The sequence below is a fragment of the Phallusia mammillata genome, chromosome 5 (assembly GCF_965637545.1).
Source record: "Phallusia mammillata chromosome 5, kaPhaMamm4.hap1.1, whole genome shotgun sequence".
NCBI lineage: Eukaryota > Metazoa > Chordata > Ascidiacea > Phlebobranchia > Ascidiidae > Phallusia > Phallusia mammillata.
Genome location: NC_137256.1, coordinates 16,043,468 through 16,058,699, shown reverse-complemented (window position 1 = coordinate 16,058,699; position 15,232 = coordinate 16,043,468). Strand labels below are relative to the sequence as shown.

Sequence of the window (15,232 nt, the reverse complement as noted above, 5' to 3'; positions counted from 1 at the left end):
GTGTTTGCTTGCGTAATGTCGCAGTAATGCTGCTTTGTCATTCCTTTCTGTGTAATTTTTTTTTTTTTTTTTTTTTTTTTCTTTTTTTTTTTCTTCACGGGGTTCGAACCCAGAAACCTCCCGGGGACGAATCCCGATCAGGTTTTTTATGTCTGTATATGGGTCAGGCGCGCCAGGCCATTCGGCCAAGTTCCTGCCTCCTTTCTGTGTAATTAAATGTTTTCCAAGCCGATTGATTGCAGGCCAACTGTTTTCCCTAAGTCCCTAAAGGTGTCAGGAAAGGAAAGAAACCTGCAACCAAATGCGTGCGTGGTTTACAAACGGCCAGCTACACTTGGACGAATATTAACCAACTACAGGCGCATTGCGTTTGAAGATAGAGACTCGAATACAGCAGGGAGGTCCCATCCATGTAATCACTGCGGCCTTTGTGGGCATTACAGCAAGTTTAAATCAATGGTGCCCGATACCATGCACCACAATCAACACGCCCGCTGGTGAAGTCCGTCTCATACAAAACCTCAGTTGTCGCGACTACGGTATTTATGTAGCTAATTGCAATGAATGCAATGCTTGCTATGTTGGCCAGACCAAGAACCCGTTTTCCGTACGATGGCGCGGACACAGAGCGACTTGGAAAACATTTAATTACACAGAAAGGAATGACAAAGCAGCATTACTGCGACATTACGCAAGCAAACACATCAATATTTTGAAAAGGAAACCCGACATCGCAATTTGTTATTGCATTACCTTTGTGGAAAGCCCTAAAAAAGAAAATTTAGACATGTGCGAGGCCAAATGGCAAAGGATATTAGACGCCAAAATAAATATTCAAGAAATGGTCCTGCCTCGAGTACGGTAAAAACTCCCTCGGCACTCACCGCTGTTGTTATCTCCCTGCATGCGCGTACCTGTTCTACCTTTTGCGTCTTATCTTTATCTTTATTTTTTCTCGCTCGATCCGGTGCCCACAGTTGTGCTTGTTTTGGTTTGGTTTGGTTTGAGGTTGGTTCAGTTAGCTTTGGCAATTAGTACTAGCATCCCCTGAGTTTCTTTGTTACTGCTTTTAGTTTATTTTATTCATTTTAGCGTGTTTGTTTTAGCACTCATTTTTATCGATTTGTATTTCGATTTCCAGGAACTGATGATGCCACACAGGCGAAATATATATTCCTTTATTAAACCGACTGATTCTGTTTTACCAAGGATTTTATCGTCCATGGGTTTTACTCTACTCTAGTCAAAAAGGCTCATTTATGCTGTGCATAAAATACGACAATTGTTTTTGTAGAAATATATATTGATAAATTTATATTTACGTATTAACGCACATGCGTAGGCATACAGCTACATGTGATGCTAATCAAAGTCTACGTAAAACACAAATTATTCAACCCATTGTTACGCAAGTAAGCCATATTGAGCCATTCTGTGCAAAGTTTATATAAAACACGTTGTCCAACCTATTGATACGCAATAAAGCCTATGGAGCCATTTTGTGTCCAAAATGATAGAGCGGGTATAGAAAAATAACACATAAACTGTCTGATTTTTACAACATGGACGCGAATTTGATTCGCCAAATTGAACGAAAATTTCGGGTTCTAACATTTCAACGCAATATTAAAAGCTAAATTGCTGTTTTTCATGTAAATTTGGTCGCTTAATTTTCATGTGAACTTTAAATATTTGCGTTCAGCGAACATTATCACGCTCAAATGTTACAACCCAAAAGCTTTATTCGATTTGGCCTATCAAATTCGCGTTAAAGCCCATCAGTTTGTTAAAATCAGACAATTTAAGTGTTTTTCCCTATACCTGCTGTAAAATTTATTTTTATTCCGGTAACGTTAATTGAAGACGTCGTGGGACTCCACCCTGTTAAACACGCCCAATACAGTCTGTAACTGTAACAGAACAGGATAAAGTTTTACAACAAATTAAATCAATCTAACATTATTACTTAACAATAGCTCGCTAACAAGCATATTATTACGTCATTGCCAACCTACTACCTACTTCAGTGACAGTTGATATTGTATTTATTGTGCTATTTTGCTACTTTGGGATTGGCAAGAATCAGTAGCAGCTGAATTTGTGCATCAAGTTAGAAACCAATCTTGGCTTTTCAGGCGCCATCATATATATGAGAGATAAATCTATTTCTTTCCATCAGTATTTAACAAAAAAAGACACTTGGCGGCAGATGGTGAAATAAGTATCTGCGAGGCCTAAATTGTGCACTCCCGATCTAAATAAATATCTCTTCTAGAATAACTAGATAGATTGGGGTCCTTAGGCAGTCAGATTAATAATTAATTAGAGGTTTTATGAGACCTGGGATTTTTTAATGTTATTTACACTGTAACACTCGCATAGTAACACATAATTACCACATAATTTCTCACAATCTTTTAGGTCTTTTGTTAAATGCCGGCATGCTTGAAAAAAGAGGATTTTTCCGTGCAATCATGTTTTTAGACTGTAGTATTCTACATACTTTCAAAAAATTGAGCATTTTTTGTGCGTTTTGAAAGGTTTTTTTAGCTTAGCAATCAGTTTGAGTTAAAATGCAAAGAGTAGACCTACTCACCCAAGAGACTTTTGGATGTCAGATATTTTTTTTTACTTAAGTATGTTTAGTTCACATTATGTTTTTTACCTCAATTAAATGACGAGATACTGAGCGTACAAAGTACTTGGATGAAAGTATTTTGTTTCTCGTGATCTTTCGGTTCTTGGTCCTAGCTGGAAAAAAACTTCGGCAATTTCCCAAACTTTTGATGATTTTATCTGCTGTAAAGATAAACAATGTTTTTGTGACGCCGAATTTGCCATTTTTAGTTTATGCCCTGGAACTGCAAAAGGTATCATAAAAAATAGATAACTGATCTTTTCAAAGTTTTACTAACCTGCCAAAAATAGTTCAAGCATAACAGTGTTCACAGTTTCCGCAGCAAGATTGGAGTTAACCTTAACATAAACATATTTTGAAACATTTTGAAATAGATTTATAATATTGTGAGCTATCGCAACTTTTACTTTACGCACCGTTTCTCGCAAGTTTAGCTATTTTATTCACTGTAATGAATTCAGAACTTCAGGTGCATTTTGAATGCTAGGACATAGGCGTCTCATCATAAACAAATTTATAAACTAATTATTTTAGGTAACGTATACTTGCTTTGCCATATTAGTAAGACTTACCGGTAGAGTAACGTTCAATTTGCATTTATTTTTGCTAATCATTGGTATCTACAAATGGAAAAGATGTTTTACTTTTTTAGGTAGCATTACCAAAGTTACGTTTTACAAACACATAAACTGTGTAAGAAAATTCGTTCTGCGAAGCCGAAACTCACATATCTGCTTTGTGTATGTGGTAAAAGTACATTTATGTGAGAACAAGGAAACAGTCATTGAAACCAACCCTTCATCATAAATCGTGTCTTTAAATCTTATCAGGCTATACAGAATGGTTTAGGTCACATCGGTGCAATTTAGCCTGTGTTTGTGACTTTTAGTGAATTTCATTTAAAGCATGTAGGAGTAATTTAGTGTCAACAGTGCTTCAAAAAGAAACACATAACTTTATAAGTTTTGGTAAAAGGATGTGCTGTTTGCCATGCAAATATTATGCATCAAATGAACTTCTTTAACCTTCACACGTAGTGTTTCGCAGTTCCCACCACCGTCGGGCAAACATCTTTGCTTTGCTTTTTTTAGTTTATTTTTTGGTTGCCTCTTGCCGGCGGCCTTTGTGGTCGGTATCGGATTAACCGGTTTTTGCGATGCCACGTGCTATGCGTATCCTCGTGACATATAACGGTGACTATGCATATTGATAAAAAATATTTATCAAATATTGAAATATTTGTTATGTGTTGTGCCATAAGTTCTTTTTATCATCATGTGTTGAAAGTAATTGTCTTTTTCTGACTTAGCATCATTAAAATTATTTTAATACGCTTTACATGCATCTGGGTATCGTTTGTATGAATATTTCGGTACATAAAACAGCTTTTTTCCTAAATATTATCGTAATTTTTAGCTTGTTAAAATATATATTTTCGATTTGAATCTTTTAGGCTACACGTTAAATCATTTGTGTGAATCTTCCGTTTGTAATGGGTTGGGAAAATCACCTTTGGCTTTGACAGGATCAAGGTTAAAAATGTTTGTTTTGTTGCGGGTAAACGATTTTTAAAAAATGAATTGAAACGTCATTTTAATTCCGTCGCCTGTGTCAAACTGTACCAAATTGATCGGTGAACTTCTGTTTAGGAACTAACTAGAGCTTAAAATATTCGAATTGTGGTTGGGTCCCAGGCTTGTACTTCTGATCGGGTTCGTATATCAAAGTGGGAATTGCTGTGGTTTCGGCGTGGAATCCAAATTGACGATTGTTTGCAGGTTTTATACTGTACGCGGGTTTATTGTTTGGTAACGTTTTGTTTCAACAAATAAAATTAAAGGTGAAACAAATATCGATGTTATATAGCAGTTAGTGTCGGAAAAGAGGCCAAACTAAAACCCATGTATTCTAGCGCCATTTTGTAAAAACGACACCTTGTTTTAGTTATATCTTGCAATGATAATTAGTTTAAAACGTGTCGGAAATTTGCATTTTTTGGTTGTAAATGGTGGGTCCAGTAGTAAAACAGATATTTCGATAACAAACGACTTTTTTTCTAAAATTTCTGGGGGTGCTGTTCCAAATTTTAGCGTTTATGTAACATATATAAGTTGGCAATATATAGAAAAGCCACATTTCTAGATTTCCAGCCATTGTTTTGTGTAGAAAAACAAGTAATACAAATCTTAATTAGTAACTCCATTGTGACGTAATTTTCGTTGCGCATTAATGTGTACGGTAGAGCTACTAACACCGAGCTTGGGCTGGCCCCCGGCCTAAAAACTTCTGGTAGGTGGCGCAACAGAGCATAGGCGTTTATGGTGCTGTTACAGCAATTTGGGTTTATGGTAAGAATAATTGCTGAGTCTTAGGCCGGGGGCCAGCCCAAGCTCAGTGTTAGAAAAGCTCTACCAATGTGTACGAGCGTAAACAGCAGACAGTATCATTGGGGAATTTTGTTTACTTGCATGGCAACGGGCCAAACTCAATAACATGCGGTAATAATGTGGCACAAAAACACACGTGACACAGACTCGAAACGAAGTGGATGTTAATACGGTAAAACACAACAACAACATATTGAACAAAATAGTAATAAATGAGTCGAAAAGTATTTCAGTTGTACAACATTTAAGAATAACTGGTTATAACAATGACCACTAACTAACACACTTGCTATTTAGTCATTGATATGGTCATGTTTCATTTGAATAACTTATAGTCACAGTAATTGTTTCAACATATCTCATGACACTTCACAGATTATTGTCACACAAAAAACTAGCCATAAAGCTTTTTATTGGTATCATAACTGACAAATTTAACAACGACATTACATTTGTGTTAGAACTTGGTTATTTAAACATCTATTCTTTAAATTTTTGTGTACAGACTAATAATAATTGTCTTTCAGTTTGCTTATAATTCCTTTTTTAAGTGCAATACTCCTCCAAGCTTTGAAATTTACAACACTCTTACTTAAATTTAACCCATATGATTAAACCCTGTGCTTCCTTTTTTATAGTGCAATACTCCTCCAAGCTTTGACATTTACCACACTCTCATTTAAATGTAACCCATATGATTAAACCTTGTTCTTCCTTTTTACAACCAAAATGAATCATAAAGTTATAGTTTGGGCAAAATAATTGATGGCTTCTTCCTTAATTTCCAAATGACAACTAATAAACTGTTTTTCTATTTAGTGCTAGCACTGCAAATGCAAGCCTTTTGGAAATAATGGTGTCCCTTAGAAAAGTTTGCATCCTTTTCAGTGTTGAAAAGAACCGGGTTGCCTTAAGGACTCATGGAAATTGCAAAAAGGATTTTTCATCTTTAACTTGTCAAAACATCATCTAGATTATTTTCAAGTAATCATGAACATCAGATCTACAGAAACATTTTAATTTCAGTAACTTGCTTTTCTTTGTCAACAATAGGATATGCTTGGTGGTCACTACTATCTCCTCGGTAGAATGTTCATTCTTAAGGAACACTTTCTGTGAAGCAATTTAGCTGCTACTGTTTAGAGCAGGGGCGGGCAACTTCTCCAGTCGGCGGGCCTGATATGGGAAGATAAAGTACATGGCGGGCCGGATTCCTGAATCGATACATTAATCGCGTATTTATCCAGTGATTTAAAACGGATTTTTGACCACCTAAACCAAATACAATCAAGAACGTCACAATTACAATACAGTCCAAACAATCTAACTGATATAAAATTATTCATCACAGCAAATTTAATGCATACACCACAGACTTAGATACTGCTGAAACACTAATTAGGCTACACGTGTGGAAACAAAGGAAACCGTGAATTAAGCAGGCTTTTTTTTAGTTTTTTGCTATTGGGGTGCGTTACTGTCCGTTACAACTATAATTTGACGTAGTAAGCCAGTAGTGGGGGATTGCGGCAGACTGTGGCCGCGGGTCACATTATCATGTAAGACCGGATACTGTCTGCGGGCCGCTCAAAATCCCGTCGCGGGCCGGATCCGGCCCGCGGGCCGTATGTTGCCCGCCCCTGGTTTAGAGCATAGGTGGGCAACCTTTTTGCATGCGCGGGCCAAAAAGTAGCGATATATTGCGGCGGCGGGCCGTACGATGATCATGCAACAACATAGTAGTGCTAGGCAAAGTCAAACACACAATGATTTGGTCTTTGTACGTAACAATTCCTATTCTTAGTAATAAACTAATAACTATGAACTTGTAATGTAACAACACTTTGGCATAAAAATGGGCTTTGACACATACATTCCGTCCTGCCGATCAAAATAAAATACGTGTCGCGGGCCGCTCCAAAGTTGCTCGCGGGCCGGATGCGGCCCGCGGGCCGTAGGTTGCCCACCCCTGGTTTAGAGAAACAGTACATCTATTTTATACCAATACACAGGATTGCACTTGGTTGCAAATACTGTCCACATGGTGTGTTAAGAAACCAAAACTTGAAATGGTCATCACTCAGTTATTTCAAAATTCCTGTTGCTTCTGCTATTGTTTGTTCTGCATTTGATATGGTCTGAATTTCAGAAAGGCTTTTAACTTCACAGTCACAGATCTATTTTTCTTTGGTAGCATTCAGAACTAAAACTGAGTATTTCTTGTTGCTGCCTATTCCTGCATGACATATTTGGAATAAGCAGATGTTTTATCCTATTTTGTCTTCAGACCCGGTTAATCGTGACTTTTCAAGGCGTTAGGTGACCTTTTTTTCTTTTTCAAGGTGTTAGATACACGTTTTAATTCAATGATAACTGCAAAAACTGAAGCCCACTAACAGTCATCTTAAAAAGTCACGACTAACCTTCAAACAAATAAATTGATAGATGGCAAAATAGTTAATTAACTACTCACTGCCGAACTGAAGAATATAGTACACGGGTTTTGCTTTGGCACACAATAGACCCGGAACAGACGACTACATGCTGGATTGCCGGTTCACACGCTACGTGATTGGTGGAGCTGCGCGAGCCGCAGCACCCTGTCGCCTATTTCGCCCGGCATGTAGCTTTTCCAAGTGCGCATGCGCACAACTGCGAAACGTCATGAAACGTCACGAAACTGGAACTGCAGCTCCAGCATAGATAACTTATTAATTTCACAATTTTTTATTTATTTTTTATTTAAAAAAAAGGTGATCAAGGGGCAAATTATGCTTATTATATATTGCTAACGAACAAAAAAATAAAAAATAAAAATTTATGTGTAATATTATATTAGGAGGATTAAGTAAAAATATTAGGGGGTGCTGCAGCTCCGCAGCACCCTAGCACGAGCCGCCCCTGCATGACGAGGTACAAATATGCTTATCTTAGAAAAATTCTTAAACTCCGCTTTTGTATTACTATCTTGTATATTACTGCTATCTTGTATATATATGATAAATTATGTTTTAGTTTCGAAAGAGGCAACCAGCGTGCTATAATAAAGTTGCAAAAACATATTGCAGCCCCTGAAGTTTGATGGAAACCGCGGGACGAACCCTTACTATGACTAATTAACATTTTTATCAAATAAAACTTAACAAGAATACCAAAATGCAACATTTCGTTCAAACATTTGCAGCTATATAGGTCAACTACGTTTTTGGCTGACTTATGTCTGGTCATTAATGAAATGCCGTTTCAGTGCTGTTTAACACATTTACCCAATTTTCCGTATAATTTTACCTATTGGCTAATTTTACCTAATTTTACCTAACACTAAAGGGTACAAGAGCACATAAACTTACTTGATTTTGAATTATCATTCTACTCAAAAAAGCTGCATCCTGCATAAAATGATAGATCGCGTTTCTTCTATTTGGGAAACATTGTAAAGGCTGTCCATAGCTTCTTAAAAGCAGAATGCTAATGTAAATTGTTGTAAATATTAAGCACAGTCGCATACTGTTCGGTGTAGCTTAAACTGCATTCCAAAAAATGGTATGTTTGTTTTGGAAAAAATTGTAATACCAATGTATAACTTATAACTTAACTTAAATATATATCAAAAATAAATAACAAATTTTTCTTTAAGTAGTAACTTAAAACACGATGTTCCTGCGCGGGTACTAGTTTTGCTTGCTACATCAACGTTAAATTTTATCCAAGCCGATCATTGAATAAACCAAACGTTAACATCGCTACTTAAACTTAGCTATTAGAATAGAATGTATCCGAAAACGACGATTGAGTTCCGCAAAAAGACACGATTAAACACTTATTTTTCGCTTGTCGCCATTTAGTTTTCACGCTTTTACAATCTTGGACCTTTTCCTTTTTTCTTTCACACCGTCTTGGTAGCATATTTCGTAAATTTACGTTATATAACCGTCCTATATATAACTCTATTATATAACTTGTGGTTTTAGGCCCATAAGCACGTAAGGTTGTACATTAAATTTTACTACATAGACGTAAAGAATAAAAATATTAAAATATTATTGGTTTAAAGTTAAACTGTAAATTCTTGGCAGCACGCCATATTGTGTTTAAATCTACGTGTGTTATCTACCACATGTAAACACGCACAAAAATAAGTGTAACGACTCAAACAAATATGTAGAAATATAGTGATTGATGGAAAAAAGCTTATTTTTGAATTATGTGATTATATAACTTACCCTCGATGACGTCACTTAATATATTCAGTTTGTCGTTCGTCAGTAGGAACTGTTTATAGTGAAAAATCTTATATTTTGTGTCAATTGAAAACAAAAACAATTTAACCGAAAAATAAAACTTAAACAATAGTTGGTTGTAATATTGCGCAATGAGCCGACCATGACTGCGGATTGCGTTTTAGAACAAAATAAAAAAAATGTGATTTTACTTTTTGTTAGCTATTTTTTTTAAATATTTTTTGTTTGATAAAATTTTGTCATTAATTTTATTTCTTTTAGGATATTTTTTTGTGATTTTTTTAGTGGCAGCTGTCGGCCACCATACACAGTCTTGTCAACAAAAGTCATATGAAACTGGATTAGGAGAAGGTTCAAGCACAAATATCTACACAGAAAATAATAATGTAAGATGTACGTAAACATTTGCCGCAAACCATGACTGCATGGGCATATATTCGAAAGTACGGCTATATAAGCGCTAGCTGTTTTACGTGGAATTCTGTACTTTAAGCTTTTGCGGTTGTTACATAACCGCGCACAAATGGATCCGACCTGCCTTCAGTCGCAAACGTGCCTGTGGACCAACAACACTATTATAAAGTATATCACAAATCGGAGTGAAAAGCAATACATTGTGAGATTTAACACATTAATATCCTGCTGCGCATTAATTTTGCCTTGGAGCGCTACGTCGTTTTGCTAAAATTTACATTACCAAATACTACATATTATGTTTATGATAAGAGACTGCTTTTAACAAAAAACAAAGTCTACATGTATTGTGTAAGACTGCGGCCCTCACCTATGACAGTAATTATGGTATCAAGTCCACCAGTTATTCAGTTCGCACCTTCATGGTTATGTTCGCGTCTTTAATCGTGATGAAAACTTTTATCGCCACACAAGCAGCGAGTTTTTGTTCTTTTAACCAGCTTTTTAATTGCTTAATGCGTATCTTTTCTACCTTTAAGTTATGACATCTTTCACGCATACCCGTTGTAACGTTCTGCCATGGGTCCCTTCAGAACTGTTGCAACCATACAAAAAAGAAAGAATATCTTTTCTCAAAACATTTAAAAACAGGAATAATTTTGTCAATGCTTTGAGTTAAATATCTTCGATCACAAATGCCAACATTAGTTACACCAAGGATGTACAACCAAATTGTTATCAAGTAATTTAAAACACGATGTTTCTATGCAGACAATATTTCTCCTTGTTATAGCAATGTTAACTATTTTTAAGCAGATAAAACAAACACATATATTTCTAATATTTATGTTTCTTGGTTATAGTGTAAAATCTATAACGTATTAACCAACGTGCTTTTGAGTCTGTTAAAAAAAATTAAACTATACAAGGATTCACTATAAAAAAATTCGCTAATTTCTTCTCCCCGGCGGGAGGCGGCGAGCGAAATTCCCGTCTTTCGTCTGGAGAGAAGTGAAATTTTCGCTCAAATCTTTTTTCGCGGCGAAACGAGAGAACCTTTCTCTCTTTTCGAAATCGCGCGTTCCGCAGTCGACAACGTGATTGGCTGGCGCAAGCGAGAGGAATGAAATTGAATTACGTCACAGTCATATCTATTGCGCAAAACTGCGGGATAGGATTTGGTCGTTTGGATGGCTCGAATTACCAAACGAGGCCAAGTTGGGCTTAGATATTACCATCAGGGCTGCCAAAGCTTGGGTTTTGCCCCAAGATCTTGGGTTTTTACTTGACGTCTTGGGTTCTTGGGTTTTATTTTGAAAATTATAGCAATTCTTGGGTTTTGAGTCTTATTGATGAAATAGCTATATGTAAGAACTATTTTAACGAGAAAAGTTTTTCGGGTAGCTGCACTGTTTGGGCCATTTTATCATCTCTTTTATTTTCTCTCTATTCTAGACCTTAATTCTTTCTAGATAAGTGTGTACCTTTTTCTTCAGTCGTTCTGTGAAACAACGGGTGTAAAAGTAAAACAAACCAAGCAATGAACTAAATCCATATTAAACACAGCAAAGAGATACGGCAAGCTGCTACAAGCCCTTGCTAACTATGCAAGATACCGGTACGCGTCGTAAAGCTTGCATAATCACACAAGGTTTACATCATGACGAAAAACGTACGTTTTTCAAAAACGTTTTTGATGAATTTCATTCCAATCTGTTTACGCTGGTACACTTTTTTTTCGCGTTTATGCCGGGTGGTTAACAAATGTAAATAACAAATTTAACAAAACACGCATTGTCATGCTACGAATTCACTGGTAAACTTTAAACCATTCGTATACTATATGAGTTATTGAATGTAGAATGTAGCCTATCCCAAAAAGACGATTGACGTTCGCTTTGACTTAAGAAATCAATCACTTTGACCGATTGACTTAATTTTTTTTAAAAACAAACTTCGTTGTAGTAATTTTCCATTATATGACCGTCCTGTATTATAAAGTCCAGTTTCTTCATAAAGAAAAAAATGAGCGAAATTTGAGCGAAAAATACTGCGAGTGAAACAAAAGCTCACTTTAAACGAGCGAACAACTTCACTCACTGATTTGAGTGAATAAAAGACTAAATTTGCAGGGTTTTTGGTCTTTATTTCACTCATTGTTTTGAGCTATTGAAAGAAGCAGGTGCTGTGTGTTTGGCTCTTGTTTTGCTCACCTTTCAAGCAAAATACACATTAAAAACATCACAATATGTTCACTGGTTTATTTTTCTGGGCACAAATGAACACACCAACACAGTTGTTACATCACAGCACTAAGAGAATGGAAACTGGTCTGGATCATATATTCGTTCAACGGCGACCAAAAATTGCTGACTGAGTTTGACTTTTGACTTGTTCAGGGCATATTCAGCAATGTTGTTGCCGGCCTGTAAAAACATCAGAGCTAGTGGGGATGTTTTATACTGTACATCTATATTTTAACCACAGCAAATGATAATCCAGAAAATATCAGGGTTTGGGAACTTACTGAAAAATAAACTTTGAACAAGATTTGGTTTTGCTAAAAAAACAATTATACTTGCATCACGGGCTAATTTTTACCACTTACAGTCTTTGCAAGTAAATCCACATTTGAAAGGACAATTAGAACTGTCAATGTTCATTAACTTTATTGTTTTGTTTTATGAATATTGTACATTTATGCAGGACATTTTGGAATGAAAACAAGACCACAAAATAAATCCTAAAAACATACACAATATATAAGTACAAGATAATAAAATGACTTACTTCTCATTTTCTCGTCAATACTATCGTCAATTAACTGTTTATCCTTTAGAAACAGAAGAATAATTGACGAAGCAACAGTGCTTCCTATAATCAAAATCAGTCAACAAAGTTGTTTAACGATATATATTTCACCCAAAAGGGCATCTTCAGTCGTTCTGTGAAACAACGGGTGTAAAAGTAAAACAAACCAAGCAATGAACTAAATCCATATTAAACACAGCAAAGAGATACGGCAAGCTGCTACAAGCCCTTGCTAACTATGCAAGATCTGCGACAGAACTGCGTCTAAGCTACACAAAAGGTACACACTGCAACAAGCGATAAGGGAACAGTGCACACCCAGATAAAAAAGAAGGAAAAGCGGAGAGACGAGATAACCTTCTAGTCCACGGGCAACGTTTTTCGTTGTGATGTAAACCTTGTGTGATTATGCAAGCTTTACGACGCGTACCGGTCTGAAATGTTTCTGCTTCATCGATTGGCAGAGGTAACTGTTTATGTGTAGCTTATATTTTCCAACCAACACACAACTCAGTCACTCACAACACCCTTGTATTGAATAGCCCTGAGCGATGAGTTAAAATTGACGCAATAAAATACGCCCACTTCATGCCACATTCGCACACCGGTTCATGCACAGAAAAATAATACGCTACACCTGCGAAAATACTGTTAAAAAATGAAAGACAACCTAACTAAAAAATATGAATTAAATAATAATAGTTGTTAGGCCATATTTTGTAATGGACTGACTCTGTCTGCGGATTGTGTTTGTAACAAAAGAAGCATTGTATCGTGTGTACAGTCTTGTCAAGAAATGTCAGATGACACTTGATGGGCAGAAGATTCAAGAACCAAAATCGACACAGAAAGACTTAACCACAACTGGGAATATATTGGAAAGTACGGTAATAATCTGTACTAGCGGTTTAAGTAGGAATCCGGATGTTGCGTATCATCGCAGAAATCGATCCGACCAACCCTTGGCCGCAATCGTGGCAGTGGGACACTTTTATAAAGTACTAACAACCTGTAGTTTCTGCTAAACGGTTTGCTACACAACGTCCATTTTGTTTTGCCAAAACTTTTTTGTTTCACTAACACCGTTTCGTGATTTTTTAATACCATGTCACGTTTGGTTTATTACTAATTATTAGGACTTTATGACTTTTGTTAACAGCCTTTAACACAGTGGTTCTCAACTCGTTTTGGGCCATGGACCACCGGCCCAGTAAAAATAATGCTGTGAATCATATCTTTTTGGAGCAATATCGAAGTACACATACGAAACAACCATTAGGGCTGGAAACATAATTCTTTAAAACCGATTTTCAAGAAGTGAGATACAATTAATATTAGCTATCATATTGACACTCTTTTAATCAATGTGCAATCATCACTAGTTTATCAACAAATTGAGTAGATGTCCTGTGGACCACCTAAAAAGTCATCATAGACCACCAGTTATGAACCACTGCTTTAACACACACAAAAATCAGTCTGTTGGTTTGTTGGTCAAACATCTATTTAGGTTATGACTGATCTTTTTCAGTGGAGCTAAGTGAAATTATTTCGCATCACAAACAGTGAGTTCTTGTGCTTTTAACCAGTTTGTCAATTGCTTGTAATGCGTATCGTTTCCACCGTGGCCTTGGTGCAAGCAGCATGCGAGAAGTGATGACCAGAAACGTTATGGCATCTTTCACGCATACCCTATGTAACGTTCTGCTATGGGTTCCTTCAGAAGTGTTGCAACCCTACAAAATTTAAAGATTATTTTTTCCAACAGATTTAAAAACAGGCTAAATTTTTTTCACTGTTTTAAATTAAATATCTTTGGTCACTAACGCCAACATAAAGTCCGGGGGTGCACAATCTTTCCGCTAGTGACGGCAGCATCACAGACCCTATTTTACCAACAACCGCCAGGTATACCTGGAGCTACTAACAGTAGCTCTATAGAGCTACTAACATAAGAACTCACAGTGGCCAGGTTTGATAATTCCGGTAGATGACGCACATACTGACGGAGGGCAGGAACTTGGCCGAATGGTTTAGCGCGTCTGACCCATATGCAGACATAAAAACCCTGATCGGGATTCGTTCCTGAAACTGTCCTGAGTTCGAACCCCGCGAAAAAAAATACTGACGGTTAAGGGCTAATAGGGTTGGTCTGAGGTTTCATAAGATTAATATCAATAAAATCAACCCCAAAACCTAGTTGTTTATGCTAAATTTAGTCCCTAACCTTATCCCAGTTTCACTGTTTTTTTCGAATAACTGTACTCTTTATGCCACCTACCGGAAATTAGCAAACCTGGCTACTGTGAGTCCTTACGCTAGTAGCTGTTAAAAAACGTTCATCTGGTTACTATAACAACGTTAGCCTAGCTGTGTTTTTGTATTTTACAAAGACACTTATGATATTTCTGTGTTGATTTTTAGTCTGTATATGTGGAAACATTGTCCACATTTTTTTCTTTGTTTGCATACGTGCTTACATCATGTCAACATTTTTACTACTACAATAAAAAGTCGTACCCACCTCTATAAAATACCGAGAAAAAGTTATCAGAAAATGTTTTGAAGATCTTAATATAGTGTCCACGGTTTGCTGCTCTTTTGTTCTCGCTAAGCAAGTTCTGTGGTAATTCGCCAGACCTACGATCGTGTTTTTAGCTGAAAAAAAAAGCTGTTTTTGTGATGTTTTTCCTTTGCGTTCAAGCGTATCAAAGCCGACACTTTTTGTATCGTTGTCTTGA

At 36.5% G+C, this 15,232-nt stretch overlaps 1 protein-coding gene across 1 annotated transcript in view; it reads right to left on the bottom strand.

Moving 5' to 3' along the window:
- The window catches only part of LOC145229982 (uncharacterized), a 10,912-nt gene extending 2,295 nt beyond the window's left edge, over positions 1-8,617 (bottom strand). The window contains exons 1-4 of the mRNA XM_080095334.1: positions 8,376-8,617; positions 3,211-3,258; positions 2,916-2,976; positions 2,666-2,799 (exon numbers count right to left, since the gene is read on the bottom strand). Coding sequence (XP_079951460.1) covers positions 2,666-2,799; positions 2,916-2,976; positions 3,211-3,258; positions 8,376-8,531 — 399 coding nt within the window. The 5' untranslated portion in view covers positions 8,532-8,617. The remainder of the gene's footprint in view (positions 1-2,665; positions 2,800-2,915; positions 2,977-3,210; positions 3,259-8,375) is intronic.
- Between the last annotated feature and the right edge of the window lie 6,615 nt (positions 8,618-15,232).